This window comes from Elaeis guineensis, chromosome 3 (assembly GCF_000442705.2).
Source record: "Elaeis guineensis isolate ETL-2024a chromosome 3, EG11, whole genome shotgun sequence".
Taxonomy (NCBI): domain Eukaryota; kingdom Viridiplantae; phylum Streptophyta; class Magnoliopsida; order Arecales; family Arecaceae; genus Elaeis; species Elaeis guineensis.
In genome coordinates this window covers 97,255,052-97,277,578 of record NC_025995.2, presented here as the reverse complement: position 1 = coordinate 97,277,578, position 22,527 = coordinate 97,255,052, and the positions used below count along the sequence as shown (strand labels likewise).

The following is a 22,527-nucleotide window of genomic DNA, read 5'->3' as shown; positions in this document are numbered from 1 at the left end:
ATATTAAAATTTTATTTTTAAAAAATAATTTACTTCTTCGAAAAAAAAAATTTCGAAAAAAAAATTCTTTTCGTAAACCAAACAAATTCCAAGAGACTCAGGTAAAGCAACAAAAAGAGAATCTTGAAAGATTACTTAAAATGAAGCTATATCACAACAAAAACACTGACAACCTACATCTGTCTTGACTCTTAAATCCGCAATTAAAAATCAAATATATAGTGACAAATGCCAGAAGCTTGAGTCCCATGGTTCTTACAAAGCCCATTCCAAATTCAGGACCAGATTTATGATGAAGACCTGAAAAACAACCAGAGATGATGAATCATCTTTGTAGAAATCTTGACTCTCCTCCGCAAGCTTGCTTGTCTATATTGATCAGATATCAAAATCTCCTACATATAAAGAGAAAGCCTGGGTGGCTGACTCTAGGACATTCAATGCACATTCGAATGCGATCTCATACAATGAAAAACAGCGGGATTTTTTAGAGAAAATGAAGGAAAAGAAAATGTTGTGCGCCAGACTTTATTAGAAACCAGGCTTTTAATTTCCATCTCATAAATCCCAAAAAATTGGACTTTTTAGAGTCTCATAAAGTATCTTTAATCAGATGGGATCGTTTTACAAGAAAAAATTGGACAAGATTGTGACAGATGGGATCGGAGAAAAAATAATCAAACCCTCAACTCATAATCTTCTCTCTCTCTCTCTCTCTCTCTCAATCTCAAACATACACTCTCCCTTGAACATCCCAAAAATTTCTAAAAGAATATCTAAGTAGATTCATGCATAATCTAATGACATCAATCGATCACAATCATTCATAACATCTACTTATAAAAGCTACATGAAAAATATAAAAGAATATCATCCCATACATAATGAAAATTTGCTTATTCGAATTTTTATTTTGATTAATTGATGACATAAATAGATCACAGTCATTCATTTTCAATCATAAGAAATGCACATGTCAAATTTTATAGACTATGTTAAAAGAATAATTTGGTAAGGATGCAAATGAGTCGAGCTACTCAAGCTCAATTCAAGTTCAAATTTGATTTGACTCAACCATTATCAAGCTCGAGTAACTTGACTAATTTTTCAAGTTGAGTACAGATAGCAAGATACTCGACTTGAAAACTCATGAGCCTATTTGAGTTAAATATTATTATTATTTATAATATATATTAATATATATATTATTAATAGATTAAAACTCAAATTCGAGTTCTAGTGTGGCTCGGTTGATATTCAAATCAAATTCAGTGTATATTGAATTTTGCCTTCTTTTTATCAAGCCAAACTCGAGCTTGAAATATCAAGACTTGATCAATCTCAAATCGAATTTCAAGTTCGAGTATTTTGAATCGAGTCAAACTCAAATTTTTATCTATTCGACTTTGCACAACTCAATTACACCCTTCTCAATTTAATCCAAAAATCTCAAAAATTAGATGATGAATCCACATCAAAAGAAGCATTGCACGCGGCCAAAAACTTGTCATGGACCTAGAAGAGCAGTGACAAGTGGAAGCACCAACCTTATAGTAACACAATTAAGGTCATAGAAACCGAAAGAACTCTTTGAAGTTCTATTAAAAGCCTATGCAAATAAGAAGGCAAATTTTGAAAATAAGGCAGTTAATTAATATATAGGATTAATAAAGCAAAATGAAACACAATGCCAGACTTAATTCTTTTTTTGATAATCAACTTTTATAGTTATTATATACACATGTATGAAAAATGTGTATCGCCTAGTACTATCTTAAACTAAACATCTAATTATGGATTGCATGGAGCCAAATCATTTAGTTTTGCCACGATAATTATAGAGTTTATTTGGTTGTTTTATATTATATCCTCTGTTGCATGTGTTATTTAGAGCAAGATTTTAAATTCCGTTAGATAAGGTTATCCTAGTTTATCCATAAAACGGGATGCCCCACTATTCTGCTCTATCTTAATGGTGGTCCCGTAGCCTCTCTCTCTCCCGTCTCTTCTTCTTTTCTTTTTTTCTCTTTCTTTTTTTTTTCTCTTTCTTCTATCTTCTTTTCTTTCTTTTTCTTGCTCTTTCTTTCTCTTATCCCTTCTTTTCTTTCTTTTTTCATTTCTCTCTCTCTCTCTCCCTCCTTTCCTCTTTGCTTCCTCTCTTTTTTTCTTCCTTCCTTACTTTCTCTAATTTTTCTTTTTTTTTATTCTTTAACTTTTTTCTTTTTCTTCATCTTTCTTTCATTTTCTTTCTTTTTCTTACTTCTTCTCTCCCCACATGGATAAGTTTCGAAGTTGCAATCTTGTCGCATCTTGTTTTCTCATAGAAATAGAGTAGGACGACCGAGAGACCCCCCTCCCTCTCCCCAATCCCATTGGAACCTAAAATCTTGATTTAAAGTTATTCACAGCTAACATATATGATTAATAGGCGTAGAAACTATTGAAGTTCACTGCATTACAATTTATATTTGATTCTCTAGACCAGGATCTATATTTCAACATCCTTGGAAGATTTAAGCCCAAGCCAAGTCACTTGGATGTGTTTAAGCATGAGGATAGGTAGCACGATATAGAAAATCAAAAGTATCAACTCAATACATTAAACCAGCTAAACAATATTCGTTCCACCACTTGGGTCAAAATAGCCCACCTCTTAAAAATGAATAAAATAAATAAACAAACTGTGGGTGTAAGTATTTTATCGTACTAATCCGTACCACCATATCATACCATAACATACCAAAATCCACAAGGTATTCACGCTAGAACACCCCTCGGTATTATTCCTTACAGACACATGTTACTACATCTAATTTTTGCCATATCGACACCAAAACTGTATTCTACCAGCCTATATCATATTGAGTTACAGTGTGAGACTTTACATAAAATCTGCTCAGTTTTCAAAAAAAAAAAAAAGGATGCCCATTGTGTCAAGTCATAATCTCATTCCAGAGGGAAAAAAAAAAAGGAATGCTCCTTGTGTCAAGTCATAATCTCATTCGACTCCACCTACCAGTCCTAAAAATGAAAAGACTATATTTGTAATGGCTCCTTTCTTAAAGCCATGCATAACATAAGGCACTTGTATATGATCATTAATATTATTAGTAGCAATTATTAACATTAAAATTATTAGAACAGTGCTAATCCAGTGTATATGTGTTTATAAAATCTATCTACAGGCCACGTAAACCACATCGATCATTATAGATGTCCACCTGCACATGATATGGTGCCTATACAAAAAGGAAAAAAAATGCATGTAGATTGAACACTCTTAGGTTATTAAATATTGGCAAAGTATGATTTTAAGATATAAATGGGGGATAAGAGTGAAACAATCTCCAGCTTGCATTCTTACTAGTCGATTTTTTTTTTTTTAATGATGGTAAAACATGCATTGAGATGTCATTAAGGAACATAAAGTGATGCAAGAAAAAAAGATGTAGAATCATTTGTCTAATTTGAAAAAGAAACATATACTCTATTCCAAATGAGGTCTGAAATAAGTTCAGAACATATACCCAAATGGCATCAATTGGACAAAACCTCTATTGCTTGACGCTAACCATAATAACCAACTCAAAGAACCACAAAGCATGCTGATCAATGGTTTCAAGGTCATTCAAATGAGTCAGATGGGAAAAAATACTGTGGGGTCGAATAAATTCTAAAATTCTTGTCACAGGCGAGAGAGTTAACAGATTAAAGATTCTGCTACAAGCTAAAGAAATAATAGAATCACCTAAGCATGTTAAGAGGCACCAGATGGTTGGAACCACTAAATATTAGTCTGCATCAGCCAATTATGACTAACACATCCCCTACCTGATACAAAAATTTGAAAAACGCTTCTAAATAAGAAAGAAAAAACAGTTACCATTCCATGTAAACCACAAAAGCCAAGTTAAAGCGCTGCAACTTCTTTCTCTCGATTGATAGAAATCCATGGTCATATAGTTTGTTCGTCGGCCTTCTACACTCAAAATAACAACATCGACATTCTACCTTTTTTTTTTTTTTTAGCACGTTCCAACAACACGATTTCCAGGTTTTCCTCTCTCTCTCTCTCTTATATACATGTATCTGTGTGTATAGATGTTTCTACATGCATTAGTTGCAACAAAAAGTTAAAAAAAATAAAGAATTAAAAAAAAAAAAAAGAAAGAAAAAGTAAGCAAAAGGATGAGAAGCTACTTGTTCTCCGTTCCGCTGTCTCATGGCAAATGTAGAAAGAAAGAATCAAAGAATAATGCATTACAAGGAAACAGTTGAAGACCCACGCATGTTACAGATCTGCTCTTGACTGTATTGACAAATAAGAAAACACTTAGCTGACCATATATAATGACATTAAAAGAGCAAGGTTGTAAGTAAAAAAATAATTAAAAAAAAAACGACTTTCAATTTTATTCTTATTAATGATTACAAGGAAAACTGGCATACGATATCTGAGGTTGTCAATTGTTCGACCACTGGAATTCAATTTCTAGATTTCGAGAAACTCCATTTTTGCTTTCAGGCAGCAGCATATACTCTCCAGAAACCGATCCCAACATAACCACTCGGTCAATCTGAATGGTCACTTTCCCAAATGAACTCTGTTGTCAAACCAAAAGAAATTGATATAAACTCTTCTAAATAGAAATGATGAAAGGTCGAAACATTCAGAGTAATTTGATAGACAATAATCTCGAGGACATCTGTATCCTATTCACACGGTTACCTTTCCGAATTTGCTTTTATTCTTGCAAGATATGTGAAGTTTCTGTCCTTTGGGAGGGCTGTCGAATGCCCAGGCAAAAGCTTCATCCCATTCAGGTGAAGGACCAGTAGACACAACCTAAAAGATCACGACAAATATTAGCTTATGGAGCAAGTATAACAGTGTGAACACAATTCCACAACTGACACACAATAGCAGTAATTTAATACACAGTAAATACTTATATTATCTACATACATAATTTTTTAAAAGCAGATCATCTATCAGGCTAAAGGTTTTTGGAATACCGAAAAGCACACCAAGCCATAAGCAATTAACTGATGGGAAAAAATTAAGTATAACGAAGTAGATAAGTCTGACTTCAACATATGGCTAATGAGCTTTACAGCATTCACATTCTGGTTATTGTGCCACAGGGACTAATTATGCTATTGCAATATTCCAATCAAGGTTTGCAAAACCAGTACCGAAAACTGTATCAGTACATCGTTGGTATGATACGGTACAATCAGTACAGCATGGTACGCACTTGGTACTGGGACAAGCTTCCAACAAATTTTCTTGCTCCAAGCCATGGTCGGAGTAGGCGTACAGGGCCATTCCACTCGTTTCAGACTGGTACAGACCAGTTCGGCTCATACACCTAACCGAATCTCAATATAGTACAGACATAATACCGGTACAGTTGATACAAGGTGTATGGCGGACCTTAAGTCCAACATTCTCTAATATCAATAGGTATCAGAGCAATAATTGCTCAATGGCATTGTTGCCTTTTGGGTGGCCAAGCAAACTGTCCAGGAATCCAAGAAAGAGTGGGAGACCCTTTTGAAACAAAGCACATACTCATATATCTACAAGGTGAATGTGCGTGTAAAAAGAAGCCTTATCCAATCTTATCAGCATTGACTTTATAAATTCTACTTTAAAACAGGTTCATAATGTTGTAAGGGGTTCAAGATTGTGTACCATGTAACAGCACCATCAACAGACCATATATAAGTGGGAAAAAAATGATATATAGGAAGAGTGAAAACTTGTAACCTAAACATATCTGAAATTTAATGCCGCATGAAGTTCAAGTGTACAGCTTTTTTGCTGCTTACATTATGCATTCTGTCATCTCTATATGCTGGATCCTCCCAAAATCTAAGAATTTCTTATTACAGACCTGTACTCAAGTGATGCAAAAATACTTTACCCCGCACAACTAAAGTCTATAGCAAATGCCCAGCTGAATTAGCTTGCTGCATATTCCAATTACTTTCACACCTAGATATCCAGCAGTTTTGGTTTGAGTATCTAACCAGTTTGCTTGTTGCAGTTGTAATAAACCAAAGCATCCCAATGAAGAGGCATATTTAGTGGCCTCTTGCAAAAAACAATTTGACAGAAAATTAAGGCATATTTGTGTTTGGACTTACACTAAAACAGAGATGAAAACAAAAGATTGAACAGGCATGTCCAGATTGAACTTGGAAGCATTCCCGTGATTAAACATCAGCATCTACATGATAACAACCTTAGTATCTCTACCAGATAAAGACAAGAATGGTTTGAAAATTATGAGGGTTCCTGGGCATGTGTAATTCATGTGAGAGGAAGTAAAGTGTTGGCTGTGATTCCATTTGACCAGAGATAGCTACCAGCCTGTCATAAAACCAGACTATGCCCTTACCAGGAACAAATGGCAAACAAGGACCATAAAGTCAACCCCAAATTGCTGAGACGAGGCCTGATGGTTATGGTGATGGTGGTAGCCTACTTATAGGTGCCTCTCCACTCTTCCTAGATGCGTCTCTCTTGTTGACCTCTCTTGTAGGAAGAACTGAACCAAGACAGGATACTTATAAAACGGGGACTGCTAATAAAATTAATTGTTGGACAATGGTGAAATCCAAGGTTTGGGGCATGGTTGACTCTGAAGGAAGGTATAATGGAAACTAATACGTCCACTCCAACAATTTTGTTAACATACTTCTATTGTTTCTAGTTTTTTGGTATAGAGGAGTATTAAAAGGATCATATTTGTTAAAGAGTGGATTATACTTATAATGGGCCTCATGGACAGGCAGTTCGAGGGTGTTTGCAACATAATATTATAATGAATAAATTATGTATGTAAATCATCCGCCATAGCATTTCTAGTAAATTTATGGCCCACAAGTCAAATCATAGAAAGAAAGGTTCTGGTTTAAACAATTCCCCTGCAAAGAAGTAAAGAGTGATTAAACTTCTATACGTTACCTTTGTCTGTCTAGGTGGAAAATTGCCAAGAGTTAGCTTGCAGTAAGCACTAGGATTTCCCACTGATTGCCTCAAATTGTTACCACGCTTTATAATTACTGTCAGGGTTCCCGGTAAACACTGCAACAGGAGTTCAGCTTTCTCCTGAAACCGAGGTGGGCCAGACTGGATCAGGAATTGCAGCAGAGGAATAGCCTCTGATGCAGCAACGGATTGAGCTTTGAAAACTTCAGCTGGACAAACTGACCAAGCTTGCCTTAGAAGAAAAAGTGAATCCAAGGCTGCCTCTTGAGTTGCCTCTGAGCCAATCTTCAGGGAGGTAATCAGATGAGGAATACAAAATGTAGCCGGTTCAGTAGTCCTCAAGCGGGGGAAGTTGCCAAGCAGTGCATTCAATGCTTTCAAATACTCCTCATTAGCACTGCCACTAGCACAGATCTCTTTTTCGATAGCAGCTGCATATGGGGAAAAAGACTAATTGGTCACTGCAAAAGATATGCATAAGCATAAAGGATGGAACATGCTATCAGCAAGCTTTGAGCAAACTAATGGTGCAAATCAAAAGGCAACAGCACTGCTTACAAATTTTGCTGATCCCCCTTGCTCTGCCCCCCATGCACACGCACATGCACCCGCACCCGTTTGGCTTATATGTGTCTAAGATATGATCATAGTTCCGCATATCAAAAGTTATCATATCCTCACTTCATCTAGACTCTTACCACCCTTCAGGTAAACTTCAGAACCGAGACTAAATCCACCATATTGTAATAATGGGTTAGGAACAGAAGATTCTGGAATCCCCTATCATTACTATGGCATATACGACAGACTACACTTAACAAATCTAGCTGTCTCTTTAACAGTTGTCCTACAGCAAGGTTGGTTAGATCACTCTTGTGTGAAGCCTGAAACTCTAGATTCCTCATTACTCTACTGTATATTGATAACTAAAACTGAACAAGATATGGTAGAATATGATGCTTCAGATCAAGGTTTTCAGTCTTGATATGAGACCCTGTATCCATGACTAACTGATATAGGTCAGGTCAGTACAATACACCCTTATTCCAAGACATTGTATATTGTTGAAGGCGAGACAACAGTTGTATCATGCGTCATATCATACCAGTACCTAACAGGTTCAATATGGTACACCCAATACCAGGGTGCACAGGTCATTACAGACAGAAAACAATGCTTCAGATAATCTAGACCCTTTCAGGGTAAAATGAGTGGTAAAGTATAGAGCATGGAGTATAGATGAAGAGTGGGAAAGGCAGCTTTGATGTAGGCTCCTGCAATTAATAAGGCATGAATTGTAAAATAAATAGCCAAATTTAACACAAATCCCATGACTACCAAAAAAAACATGAAGTCTAACACTATTAGCTACAACATTTTCTATATATGAAGAAAAATGTACGAGTTCTAATACATTTATCTAGTTCATACAGAATAAAATGGGTGGCAAAACAGAGTTGTAATTGTCAGAATATAAGCACTGAATATTTTAATATCAAAATACATCTTTTAAATTCTTAAATTGCGATAGTACCATTTCCATATTTATCAGATTTTAGTAAAATCATATATCTTTAACCTGAACAAAAGGTATCATTCTCTAGTATCAACACAGTTTGATCCACAATTGTCTGAGAGAACAAAAGGCTGAAATTCATCACAAGATTGGACCAAAACATGCTACTGAATTGAAATTCTAAACCCTGGCCTACCTGCTTAATGCTTTCTCTAACCTTACAAATGGAAGTGGAACACAGTTTGTTTCTTATGTTATTTGGTTCGCATTTCAGACAGTTGTCCAGGGCAGTTGTTTAATCATTCTACAATTATTGTTGCCAATTTAAAGCTTCTATAGTAGCTACAACTAGCAAAGTTCAATGGGAATTAAAGGGGAGATGACAAGACAATTGACAAGAACATACCAGTAATAGCTCTCACTGTCTCAGTGGAAGCATACTCTTGGATAGTGTGAGTAGAGAAAAGAAGCTTGATAAGCATTGCTACTTGAACAGACGTATCTGGATCACTGGAATTAATGAGGTCTAACACAACCTGAACACCACCAGCTTCCGCAATCGCTCTTTTATTGGATCGACTGTACATTACAAGGTTTTGCAGGGCACAAATAGCCACAACTTTCATTTCCTCTGTAACTTGATCTTCAAGAAGATTTACCAGTGCTCGGCATGCTGACACAGCATCTGTTGTTCGTGCAAGACCCTCATTTTGGAAAAGATTACCGAGAGCAAGAACTACCAGTAACCTCCCTTGCGGGGATTGTGTTTGTGGATCTAGAAGATACAGGGATAAAGGTCCAATAGCAGCTCTAGCAGCTTTTGTCTCTCTAATCTTCACATTGTTCAGTAGCACCTCTACTAGCCTTGCAGCAGTTTCCTCACACTGATGACTCCTGAGAAGTTCCAAAAGTGCCTCTATAGCACCACTTTCAGCCATTGCTTCTGCACTGGTTGAATCATCGCTTTCTAACACAAGCAGGGTATTTACCGCACCCATAATTGTAGTTTCTGTTCCAGAGCGAAGTAACTGTACTAACACAGCCACAGGCACTTCCAGGTAAAATTCAGAACTATACTGTAGAATGCTGGATATTATGGAAGAAGCAGCTTCCCATATAGCATGAGGCAATGGAGGATCAGCTCGTAAAATCAGTTTGGACAACTCATAAACACCACCCTCTTTTGCAATTACATTTGGCCAAATTAACGCAATATTAGAAAGAGCTTTTATAGCTCTTTGCTGCAAAATGTGCACACCCGACCCGAGAATTCGAATAAGGGGACCAACTGTTTGCTGTGTTACTGGATCCTTCTGAAAGTGTTCTTCCGAAAGCAGATGGGATAAGAGCTCAGCAGCCAACTGTTGCACTGATTGAATTGATGAATCCAGTAAAGCAATAAGGGGTTCTATGGCCTGTTCTGGTGTCAGGTTACAGTCAGCTTGACATTGGTGATGCTCCAAAATATTAACAAGAACCTGCAATGCACTATATTGTCCATCAGGACCAAACTCTGGCTTAGATAGTAGAAAGAAAAGAGGCTCCATGACTTTAGCTGTGGATGGGCTCTTTGCAATGCTAGCATTATTGCTTAGAATCCGAAGTAAATCTGCAAATGCTGTGCATAGAAAATCAGGAGCTTCATTAAGGATATTGAGAATGCTTTCAATCACTCCAGCTTTCACCATTTCCAATTTACAAGCTGGCCTGTCTTTTCCTAACTTCAGCAAAGCTCTGGATATTGCTTCATGAAGTGCGTAAGTTCTACCATACAGGAGACCAACAAGAGGAACAACAGCACCATGTGCAGCAACCAATTCTGCCAAGTGATCATCATCCAATAGCTTGTCCAACGCACGAACTGCTGAATGTTGAGCAGTGCTACAGTCAGCTACTAGTAGAGACACCAGAGGCTCCACACAGCGTGCGGCAGCCATCGTAGACCGAATTCTTTTATTTCCAAATAGGACACAACATAGTTCTGCAGCATTTCCCTTCAGCTCCACTGAACAGTTTGAGGATAGAATCCGACAAAGAACATCAACTGCATTCATTTCAACATCTGCGACAGCAAGGGCTCTTGATGGATTATCACATAAGACTCTCACAAGTGCAGCAATAGCAGCATGTTGCTCCCTCTCCAAACCAGTGTTTAGAATTTCCACTAGGGGTTGAATTGCTTGCCGAGCTGATTCCACATTTCTGATATGTTCAGACATAAACAAATTCTCTAATGCTTTCACTGCACTATACCTGGAATTTCTTCCACCAAGACGTAGGACAGCCACAAGTTGATTTAAAGCACCAAATGAAGAGTCATGTCGCCGTATTTCAGCACTGCTGAATAGAATACCCAATAGATCTGTTATTGCTTCTTCTGTTGCATCTTGTGGACCAAGTGAAAGATACTTAGTAAGTGCCTCTAGAGCCCCAGATTCTACCATCACAAGCTTGTTTGAGGGACAATCTACTGCTAACTGAGTTAGCAGATCCATAGCCAGAAAAGGTGCACCTGGCCGATCTGGAATCGGTTTGAGCATGTCAACCAGTGCAGGAATGGCTTTCCGAGCAGTTGCACCAACCCTGATGTCTTCAACTTTAAACAATTTCTCCAGTGCCACTTGCTCTGGATGGGGTACCAAATAGAACTCCTCTGACAATTCCAGAAGATCGGATATATCAGTTTCAGCACAGCCAAGCAAAGACAAAAGCCCACCAGCAGCCCCAGAATTGGCAACAGCCAGCAGGATCCCTCTGTTACCATTGCAGACCAGATTGGCCAGTGCTTGTGCAGCAAAATACCTGTTTGCTAACTGCTCTGATCTCAACAAATTTGCAAGCACCGGAAGGGAGTGCACTATTGCACTTGATTGCATGGCATCTCTTTCTTCAAATAATACAGCAAGCAGTAGGGCGCAAGCCCATATAGTGCTATCTTCTGTAGAATCATTCTGCGGATTTTATGTTCATAAATATAAAAATAAGCATCAGAGCTGGCCACAAGAAACAATATATGTAACCATCGCAAAATGGACAGAAGTATATACACATAACAGACCATGCAAGGTCGCACGATAACAGAAAAAGCAATCAAGCACAGAATAGATAATGGCCTAATCTAGAACAAGGTCCAATTAAGGAGATCATAGGAAAGAGAGCCCAATAGAATTTCGATGCAAGGTAAACTAAGTTAGCAACAATTTTATTGAGCGGAGGGTGGTCTTACATCAAAAGAAAAGGTGGAAGGTGGTGTTTGCCCCCACCTCCTGCTAGGGAAGTATATGCTGCTTGGAGTCTGATCAGAGGCATACTGCTTCCAACTCCAAATTGAAAAGTATGAGGCCTTCTCAAAGTTGGGATTTAAAGGATATCTTTCTGTAATTTCTGCTTGGAGCCTGGTAACTGACAAGATGCTATCTTGTTAGCTGAGGGCTGGTGCAGATATATTAGCACGAAGGCTTCAGTTCTAAAAAATGTGCTGGCTGCTTGAGGGCTGTGTATGGTAAGTAGCCTACCCAATACTATGTTGAGAAAAGGGGCCTGCAGCTAGCCATAATATGTTTTCTATGTTCAAATAGAAAGGAATAAACCAAGAACTACTAATTCCGCATCCGTAATCAGGTTGGTTGATTCGATCAGGCGGAAGGAAGATTTCCTTCAACCCGCTCAACTCGGATCTCTCAAAGAAAAAGGTAGATGAAAAGGAGAATTTTCGAAAGTAGAGATCAAGTCCCTTTTTCTTCTTTCTTTCTTATTGATTAAAAATGAGGTACATACTCTCTATTTTTAATTATGAGGTCTGCCCTAACACAAATTGGGTCGGATTCCTCTTCTAATTCTAAAGGGACTCTTTTTTATCTAGAATAGATGTATCAAGTAAAAATAATCTACAAAGAGATAAAACTCTTCAGGAGATAGATCTCGACTTCTATATCAACTCTGCTTTCCATCACTCCGTCAGATTCTTTTCGGATTGGATGCTATGCTCGATCAAAATCTTATCTGTAAGGAAAATTTTTGCATTGACCAGTCTATTTCGGGACCCAAATGAAGAAATTTTGCCCTGATCACTAAGGGTGCTGTCCCCTCGTCGAGGTGACATCACATCATAGATCTCGAAAAACTGCCCAATTAAAAAAAAAAAAGATCATCGAAATTGGACGTCGTATGACCAAATTATGGCCTCCGGAAGTTTGGCTTGCGAATTGGCTTCCCGATGTGGCGGATCTTACTTTTGGACCCTATCGAGCCCTATCCATAGTGGCCAAAGTGGTCCACATCGAGTTCGGGGATCCTTCTGGATCATTGGTTATCACACATCATGATTCTTAGATGTAGATAAAGATAGTTCATTGAAGTCTTAAAGAAGGCTGAAGAAATTATTTATTAAGAACAAGAGCACATTTCAGATAGCGTGCTTGACTGTTAGTGCTCTTGTTTAGCATATTTGGAATAAAAGGAAAACAAAGACCTTCAACAATGTTAAGCTCTCCAAACTCCAAAGGCACCAATTAAATCTGATCCATATGGCATAGCTATGATTAAATGTGACAATTGGACAGGGAAAATACTCAAGAGTGATGTGAGTCTCACCTTAAAAACATAGCTTAAAGCTGTAGATATGGCATTGTGATTATATTACTGTTTTGCTTGTTCTGAGTATTTGTTGGTTGTATATTGATATTGTACAACTTCTATGTCCCACATTCATGGATACCCTTGAATAGTTCCAAAAAATAAAGTTTGCATGAAAACACAACCCTAAAAGGTATCTAATCACAAAAATAATAGGCTCCTCTAGTTCAAAAAAGTAAACCAAAGGGAAAAAAGATTAAGTACCTGCATAGCTAGAAATGTGTATTGAGAGATCTTATCGGTGAGAATTTCAACTGCCCCAGCCTCCATGATATCAACTTTACTTTTGTTATCATGACAAGCAAGAACCGAAAGCAGCCAGATGCCTGTAATGTTACTTACAATCACAGCTGTGCTACATTCATCTTCACCATCTTTATATCGCTCCTTAGGATGCCTGCTAATGCTTATATCTAGAATGCATTCATCGTCCCTGTGTTCAGCTGATGAATTTGTAGAATTTATCATTCCAACAAGAGAATGAATAAGCTCAGTCCATAAGTTTGACTCATTTAGTGCTTCCACCATTACTCCACAATGTTCTTTTGCAGCACATATAAGAAGGGCCGTTCCCCCAACTTTGACTTTTGCACAATTGGATCCAGTAACTCGTCTTGCAATTGATGAAATACATCCAGACGTGTTAGATATCACACTACCCAATAGCATAGGCTGATCATGGCAGAGTCTTGACAGTATTTCTATAGCTTTATCTTGAAATAAAGACGTCCCTTCAGCTACACATGAAACTAAAGGAATTATTGTGTGAGGATATTCAGCAAGGATCGCCCATGGAGGTTTTACATGTCCATCTTCTCCTTTTGACCTTGACAACAAAACTAGTGCATCAAGAACTTCTGATGTTGCAGCAGCTTCAATATTAGAAGATTCGAGGACACCAACAAGTGCAAGAACTGTCCCTGCACGATTCACATTATCAGATACCACATGATCAATGGTGTGACAATGAAGAAGACGAGCAATTGCAGCTGCAGCATGTGTTTTTCCATCAATAGAGCCATCACGCAAGACTCGTGTGACAGGAAAAATAATTTCTCCTGGAAATGCATGAAGTGATATTTCATTATCCAGAAGAAGATTGGACAAAGCATGTGTTGCCTGTTCTGCCACTTCCAGGATTGATGACTTAGCAAGCAGAACGAGTGGAGCCAACGCATCTCTTGCAACAGCAGCAACTTCCTTGTTATGTTTAATTGATAGAAAAATAGCTGCAAGGCAGCATGAAGCCTCAACTAGAATTTTTTCAGAATCCAAATTAAGCAGCTTCATTACTGTGTAAAGAGCCTTCACGGCAATAAAACTTTCTCTCAGGTCTCTGCGGCAATGAAGGAGTTCTGCAAGAGCAGATGCTGATTTAGCTTGAGTTTCTTCCTTTGTGGAGCTCAGGATCTTTATCATTGTTTCAATAGCATCATTTGCAGCACTTCCTTCATGCAATAAATCCCTGAGGGGTGCAACAGAAAGCAAACTTCTCAATGCATCCAGAACATAAATTTTAGACTCAGGCTGATCACTGGTTAATAAGGCAGAGAGCTGGCTTATAGTCCCACTATCAGACTTGCGGATGAGATGATTTAATGTTTTTGCTGCAATCCCCTTCCCATTCTCACCTCCATTTTTCAGCAGCCATAATAAAGCAGGAACAGCATCAGCACTTTCAACACATGCTCGTATGTCTTCGCTGTGGTTACAGAGGTTTCCAAGGATAGTTGCAGAATCTTCTTTTGCCTTAGAAGATCCTGTTTCAAGAATTTGTACTAAAGGAGGTATACCTCCAGCAGCAGTTATGGCCCATTTGCTTTCTTCATTTTCTTTAGATAATAGACAAAGCAAAGCAACCGCACATTCCTGCTGCTGCTCAGACGATAGGCCAAGAAGAGAAATCAACAGCAGAACCCCCTCACGGCCTTGCATTGCATGCCATAGAGTGCCTTCTTCAGTGCAAAGTGTGAGTAGAGATTTTATAAGCTCATCTTGCACCTCAGTGGTTGACATAGTGATCAAACCAACAAGCAAGCGTTTTGCATCAGAATTGATTAGAGTCCTGGAGAGAATTGCATTCCCATACAAGCTGGCCAGTGCTTCTATTGTACGCTCCTGTACAAGAAATGGTAACTTCGGGTTAAACTGCTTCACCAAAATTTTCTCAATAACCAAAGAGTCTGATGGACTAGTAGACTCAGCATTCTCATCATATATCATAAGGGCTGAAGCTAAAGCGCCCAGAGTGTCAGCAATTTGCACAGGTGAGACGCATGACTCGAGACTTTCACCAAGGCTAGAAATAACATAGGACAATCCACCCGAGATATTTGCCAAGGCACACATTGCATTTTCCTGCAATGCCTGGGCACACTTCCCTTGCATAAACTCTTTTGATGGAGCTATAGAAGCATTTATCAAAACAGGGATCCCATTGGAAGTAGCTATCTCACGCCTCGCTTCCTTCCACCGTGCAGATAGAGCCTTCAAAGCATTTGCAGCTTCCGCTCTGATGGAAACTTCATTACCAGGTCCCAGTAACTTGAGGAGTTGGTTGGTAGCTTCTGCAGCCAAAACCTTAGAACAAACAGATGCATCTTCCATCATCATACATGCTAAAAGATGGCAAACGTCTGCTAAGATAGTCTTTTGTCCAGTTGCAAGCAAATTTAAAAGTATATCAACTCCCCCAGCTCCTATGGTCACAGACCAAAACCCCTCTGTACTACCGGATAAGTTTCTTAATGCTCCAGTAAGCAGATCATCCACCATGCTTCCATTCTTGATCCTGCTTTTTATCTGCTCCCATAGAACTGGAACAACTCCTTCTGTCGAGAAAATTTTTGATCCAACATGATCCCTTGCGCCACCTTGAGAAACAGCATAAATGGCTTTTGCAGCTGCAATATGGCCTTCCACTAAGCTGGACCTAAGGAGGACAAGCAGCGGAGGGACACAACCACCAAGAAGTACTTTTACCCTTAGCTCATCTTCCTTACAAAGAGTGCCTAATACAGTGGCAGCCTGTATCTTTACTCCAAATGACCCTGACCTGAGAAGAGAAACAAGTATTGGAACTGCTTGGGAATGAGATCCAACAGCTCCCAAAGCATTTTCTCGAGTTTCAATAATATCTAACAACTGTTTCAGAGAGTTTTCTTTTTCTTCGGTTTTTGATGTACTCCGACGCAATTGTTCAATACATAGGGCAACACTTGATAGTGTCCCATCTGAATCCTCCATTCCACCATGGTCCCTGAAAGGAACTTATAGTTTAGTGAGGTCCAGAAGTCACAGGAATCCACAAGTATCAGCTATTCTAGGCTTCAGTTGTTTACTTTGTTTGGAACCATCAAGAAAATATGGATGAAGATTACTTTTTGGAGAATCATTATGGTCCAATAAACAAAAACCGGCATCTTAACTTTCTAATATACTAGTTTATGATGCAACAATAAAAATACAAGATGCGATGGTTTGGTGAATTTGACACCACCATGTCACTATAGTGACCCTAAGGACCACTATAGAAACAAAGTTGTCAAGGAAAGGGTGAATTTGATACCACCATATCACGCCTGGCGTACCACACCATCCCGACATTGGTGTACTGTACCGAACAGCATGGTGTTGGTATGAGATTCGGCACCGAGACAGCGAATCTTAACGGATACCATCCATATGTCAGGTTATGTTACTTTCTACTAATTTTCACATGCTCATATGTGAGGCTACTTGAACTTAGCAAGTGGTGTAGCCTCTGTGGAAGTTAATTCTATGGAGTGACTTGACTGGGGGTCTATCTATGCATAAACTAATGTATCTACAGACTTTAAATGATTGATACAGCTGGCTTTTTCTTTCACGATCATACGCTTTTCCTTATCACAATCATATAAGCTTCGATGTTCTATATTCAAGTTATTATGCTCAATATAAAGGTCCCTTAGATAACATGGAGAAGAAATTTATGATCATTTTCTCTGTAATATAAGCTTTATCTTAAGCCGAGAAAATAATGGAGGCTAGGAGCCTAGAACCTACAAATTGACCTTGGAACATAGAATCCACTACAATCTAGAATGCCGGTTTGCATCACTTGACGTATCTTGCAGAATTCATGCAGTAACATCCTGTATTGAATGTGCTGCATAGGATCCAGATCTGAAAATAAAGCTTAGATCTGATTTTATGGGTATTTTACTGAACATCTTCAATAATAAGGACCTCTTTAAGGCTGTAGATCAGTCCCAAATTAATAGAATAAAGAAGATGGATTAGTTGGAGAAGAAAGTCAGAGAACTTATTTTCTGGAAACTTAATCCCAATTATAGCAGATTTCCCTTTCATAAAACTAGAAGGCACCATACTTCATAAACAAGACCCCTAAGAATACAAGAACTCCTATTTTTATAACTCCATATCCAACCAAAATAATTCTAAGGACCATATGATACACTTCATGATCTTAAAAAATGTGACAATTTCAAGAAATTCAAGTTCACGGTTTTATGGAACCCAACAAAAATAGCCATCAAAATACAATTCTAGTGACCTAATTACTTAGCCAACCAAGTCCTAGAATAGGATCTTTGAACAATAATCCCTATTACCTGGACTCTTTGATTTAGCCTTGAGTATCCAGCACTTGAATACAGATATTGCTATGATACTCGGATGTAGCTCCACAAGAAGAAGTGCTTAGCTATTAGAAGGAACCAATGCTTAGACACACAACCTCACCCAACACACAAACCCAAGTCCATTACCAATAAACAACAATAAACTCCCCAACCTTCTCCCAGAAGACTAGAATTTAACTAAATCTCAGCAAACAGAGACACGACTTAAGAGTTTCTTTGCACCCAATCCTCCCACATATGACCATGAATACATGCTCTTATAACTTGATTGCATCCAGAATCAGGTAAAAATTTTATAGTTTCATAAGTAGACCACACAGAGGAAGTCCCCTGTAAACCATTTTTGCCTAAATGGCGATCCATTAACAGACACCAGTGCCTAATTGAATGATATGACAGACCAAGATGCAGGGAATCTCATCAACAACTATAGAAGAACTCCACTGTAAGTATATGGCAAGGAAACAAAGTTTTAATGAGGCAAAGGATAAAGCTTAAGCACCATGTCGTATTAAAAAAAAGGGAAATATGTAAAATCATGTGAAAAATTAAATACAGAGGATACAACTTGTAGTGTTTCAGATTACTACTTCAAACTTTGGTGAAGATAAATATCTAAGATTACACATCAAATCATGCAGAAACTAAGCATATAGATATTATTAAATCATTTTTGCTTTAACATATGCTTAAAGCTTACATTGCAAGATAAAATATTAGTTTGACACTGAATGCCACATGCAACACAGTGCCTTCATCAGAATGTCTAACCTATCACAGGTGCCAACTACCATATTCAGTAGAGTCAGTGGGCAGTGGTGCACAATGACTTGGGTTCAAATCCTGCTTGCACCTGGGTGGATGGGTGGTGGCTCACACCCTCCTTTTTCTCCAAAAAAAAATAAGTCTAATTTAGCTACAAATTTTGTATATCACATAAAACTTAGTATAAAGGCAATGGCATGTGTACCTCATGAGCCATTCAATGTGATGTGTATTCCTAGCTAATATAACCTCATAATGAGACCTTGGGCATTTTCTAAGAGCATCAATTCAAACCATAAGGCTAGGTGAGCCTTAAAGAGCTACTCTTAACAATGTACACAGTGCTCATGCTCTTGTAGACCAAGATTTTCTAATGTATTTTTTGGAACTTGAGTAATATGATTGAAGGGCTCATAAGAAAATCAATTGTTGCTCCTATCAATTTCATCCCTTTCAGTTCATGAATGGTAAGACTGATGTCCTTGCCAAAACCTCTATCTACATTTCACACTAGATGGGCTCAAGCTTCCTATAAATATAAATTTAATTACAATGATATTTGCCTTTATGAGAAGATGTATCTAAATAGGCTTATAATTTTCATGTGCTCTTTGGACAGTGACAATGTTCCCTCGAAGCCTTCTTGCAATACCTATATCTGTGTATCTGACAGATATTAAATTCAACTAAAACTTTTGGAATATTAGTCTTCTTGTGGTGGCTAAAAATGCAAAACTGGTTAAATATGTGATATGTTGTATAGCAGATGAGTATGATAATACTCATTTATGACTTGAGGGGAATGTTTCACAGAATTTTCAATATGCACAAATAAATATTCAATTAATCAGAAGCACAACATCTGAATTTCTTATGAGAAACACACTTGGCTGAAAACTTCCAAGCACGAGGAGGAAAAAGATAAGCATTCCATCCTCTAAATTCATCATAGGGAATGTCCATCTTTTACCATAAAGTTTAATGTCAAATGCATAGAGAGCCACATCATTCTCTTTAGTGATTCAATTCTATCATCTACATGGAACAAATAAACATGACTCTACTTGGCCAGACTAGTTGCCCTGCCTTCTCTTCTTACTATCATTTTTTTTTAAGCAATGATAGGATGGGTGAGATAGACGGTTGACCCTGACCAACTTAAACAAGAAGATTCCATCTTGGGTGTGTTCTCTCCTGGTTATGAACAGGAAGAAGAAAGTAGAAAAAAATAGGTATGCCTATATATTATATTAGACACACCACAAGTATATAAAGCAAAACCTTCCAAACATCCATAGGACATTCAATGTCCTCCCATGGAATTTAGCACTGTTAAAGGAAATACGGATTGTAGAGGAGCAGTCAAGAGTTGGTAAAAATTTTAAAAAGCAAAAAAAAAAGGAAGAAAAATAACTGCTTAAACTTGCAGAAACTCCATAGAGCTGCACGATGTTCAATTGCTCATCACATGAATGACACATTCTTAATGTGCATGTGTGTGCACAAGAATGTACATCTCTGTGCACCTTGGGATGGCAGAGGGCAATGATACAAACGTATCCCCATCTTGATATTTAAACAATGGAAATTAGGTAAAAACTCACTTGGGGACCATCTTCATGCCTGAGAATGGTGTTGGGGACTCCAGATCTTGAACCTTGGAATCCACGTTTCTTTCCTGTGATCATAAAAGGAGAAAATTAAAGACAGAAGGGGGGCATCAACGAAGCCAAAGATCAGCTTCCATGTTCCAGGCTAGATGGAAATTTCATTTTATTGTTAAAACCCAATTACCCATAAAAACATTCATGTATCACAGTAAAAACAATATATCTGAATTACTTTATACTTCAAAGTATTAAAGTATTAGATAGCTCTCACATGGATAGTTATGTCATTACTCAATGATTTTGTTCAAAAATCTGAAATTATCTTTGTACTTTTAAATAATCTTTTATGACATCTGATTGGGTTTGTCTTAATCCTATGATCTAATGCATTTTGAAGTAGCCGCAACTTTAAATAATAATTTTTTTGTTAGTTCAATTTCTGTTTGACTTGTAGGCCATAAGTAATGCTCCCATATTAATATTGTGGTTGTATGATATACAGGACTAAAGATAACACTTCTTTGTAGCTTCTCCCTGATCAATGCTTTTTTTTCCTTTCCCTTTTCTTGTAAAATGTTTAAACTGCTTCATGAATTGCGGTTGATGAACACAATCATAAAAATGTCCCCTAGCACTTGGATTTGATTTCCTTGATGGTAGCATGAAACAAAGGTTTCTATCTCTTTATGGGATGTATGGAGTCCTGAATTCTGCTTTGAATGGCTGAAATATGACCCATAACATTTCACATGTAAAGGCAAGATGAAGCTTCCATCTTTGGCATCAACCTTGTTATTTGACCTATTGAGCATAAACCCAACAAAAACAAACCAAAAGCCAGTATCTCAACACGATTCAATCTCCTCTATAAGAAATCATGCCCACAGTTCTTAGACTTCATCTTTAGAATATATAAAAGAACGATGAGAAATCAACGGAATTACAACAGTTATGTTGTCCAAAGGTCCAGATGGCACAAGATACAAGAGGAAGATGACACTTGCATTGGTTCCAACACCGTAACGCACCGCAAATTAGGACAACAGATGATTGACTTCTACTTTCAAGCCCAAAGCAACACAATTTTCAAGACAGAATCAGCACGAACCAGGAACCAAGAACAACATAATCACTAAATAAATCCCACGATGAATAAATCATGACATTGACAGCTACATTGAATATACAAAAGTAGCCATCAAAAATGAAAGAACGCAACTAGCTCGATTGCAACAGTAAAACAGATTTTCATGTCTTTACCATATCGGCAGCTCCATGGTTGCCACCATTGCTGCCGGTATACCTCAAAGCAATTGCCGCCGCCAGCTTTGCTACGGTATAAAGCGCCCCGCAGTTAAGTAGACCAAGATCTCCGCTTTCTATGCTATCATCTTCTAAGAAGCTAAAATAAGGAGAAATGAAGAGTTTTAAGATCTGCTACCTGAGGCAGAACAGATCAAAATACCACAGAAACCATGATATATATTTTTTCTTTTTTTTTTGAAAAAAAAGGTAGAGATAGAAACTTACAGTCAAGCTGCCAAAATCAATTCATCAACGATGTAAATTTCATAGGAATTATCGAAAAATTATTTTCCCCAAAATTGTATACCGATTTGAAAAGCAAGCTTTGCTTCGTGTGTAAGTAAGCAAAATAGAAGTAATCCTCGAACCAGGTCCAGAAACAGGACTAAAGCCGAGCAAAAAACATAACGTATCAACCCATATCCGCCGAACTTTCCCACTTTGTTCCAAAAAGCGAACCAAATGCATAAGTTTCCGACGAAAAAACGCATCCCAAAATTTCAAAAAGAAAAAACGACAAACCCAGAAAAAATCAACCGCATTAGTCCCAAATCGCACACGGATAAGTCCATATCATCCATCCTGAACAAAATTTGCTGAATTTTCCAAACAAAAAAAAAAAAAAAGTACACGAATCCTATGGGCGCTGATTCACCTCGGATCGATCCAAGCAGCAAAAGCGTCGCAATTCCCAGAGAGAGAGAGAGAGAGAGTGGGATGAAGATGCTTCGGACAACGGCCCGTGCTTCCTACTCTGTTCGCTCACCAGCTCGGAACCACTGAGGGAGAGAAATTAAGGGGTTTTTTATTCTTTTATTTAACTTTATTTTCCTCACGCCAACAACGACGACGATATATAATAGTCGGCGCGCTCCCCATCTCCTGTGGGTGTTTTATGGATGCTTTGAAACCCAAATATGTTACCAAAGATGTTTTCCACCACGTGTAATAGAGGATGAGACCAGGCTCTGCTCTGCGGCACAAATCCTGTGGGCCCTGTGGACCAATTTTCTCCTGCCAACTTCCTTGCTACATTATTTGGGCTCCGGA

The 22,527-nt window shown here is 38.0% G+C and overlaps 1 protein-coding gene across 3 annotated transcripts; it reads right to left on the bottom strand.

Moving 5' to 3' along the window:
• Positions 1-4,242: 4,242 nt before the first annotated feature.
• Positions 4,243-22,296, bottom strand: LOC105041648 (protein CELLULOSE SYNTHASE INTERACTIVE 1). 3 transcript variants are annotated; one of them, XM_010918616.4, is made up of 8 exons: positions 22,133-22,296; positions 21,433-21,574; positions 20,167-20,240; positions 13,356-16,410; positions 8,923-11,467; positions 6,977-7,431; positions 4,730-4,846; positions 4,243-4,604 (listed from the first exon to the last, which is right to left on the bottom strand). In XM_010918616.4, exons 2-8 carry the CDS (start codon positions 21,433-21,435, stop codon positions 4,464-4,466), a joined length of 6,390 nt encoding a protein of 2,129 aa, XP_010916918.1. In that variant the 5' UTR covers positions 21,436-21,574; positions 22,133-22,296; the 3' UTR covers positions 4,243-4,463. The 3 variants fall into 3 exon arrangements, 1 of the variants encoding a protein (XP_010916918.1); XR_003800341.2 differs by lacking the exons at positions 4,243-4,604; positions 4,730-4,846 and adding an exon at positions 7,559-8,274 and having other exon boundaries at positions 7,294-7,431; XR_003800342.2 differs by lacking the exons at positions 4,243-4,604; positions 4,730-4,846 and adding an exon at positions 7,559-8,274 and having other exon boundaries at positions 7,324-7,461.
• Positions 22,297-22,527: the final 231 nt, after the last annotated feature.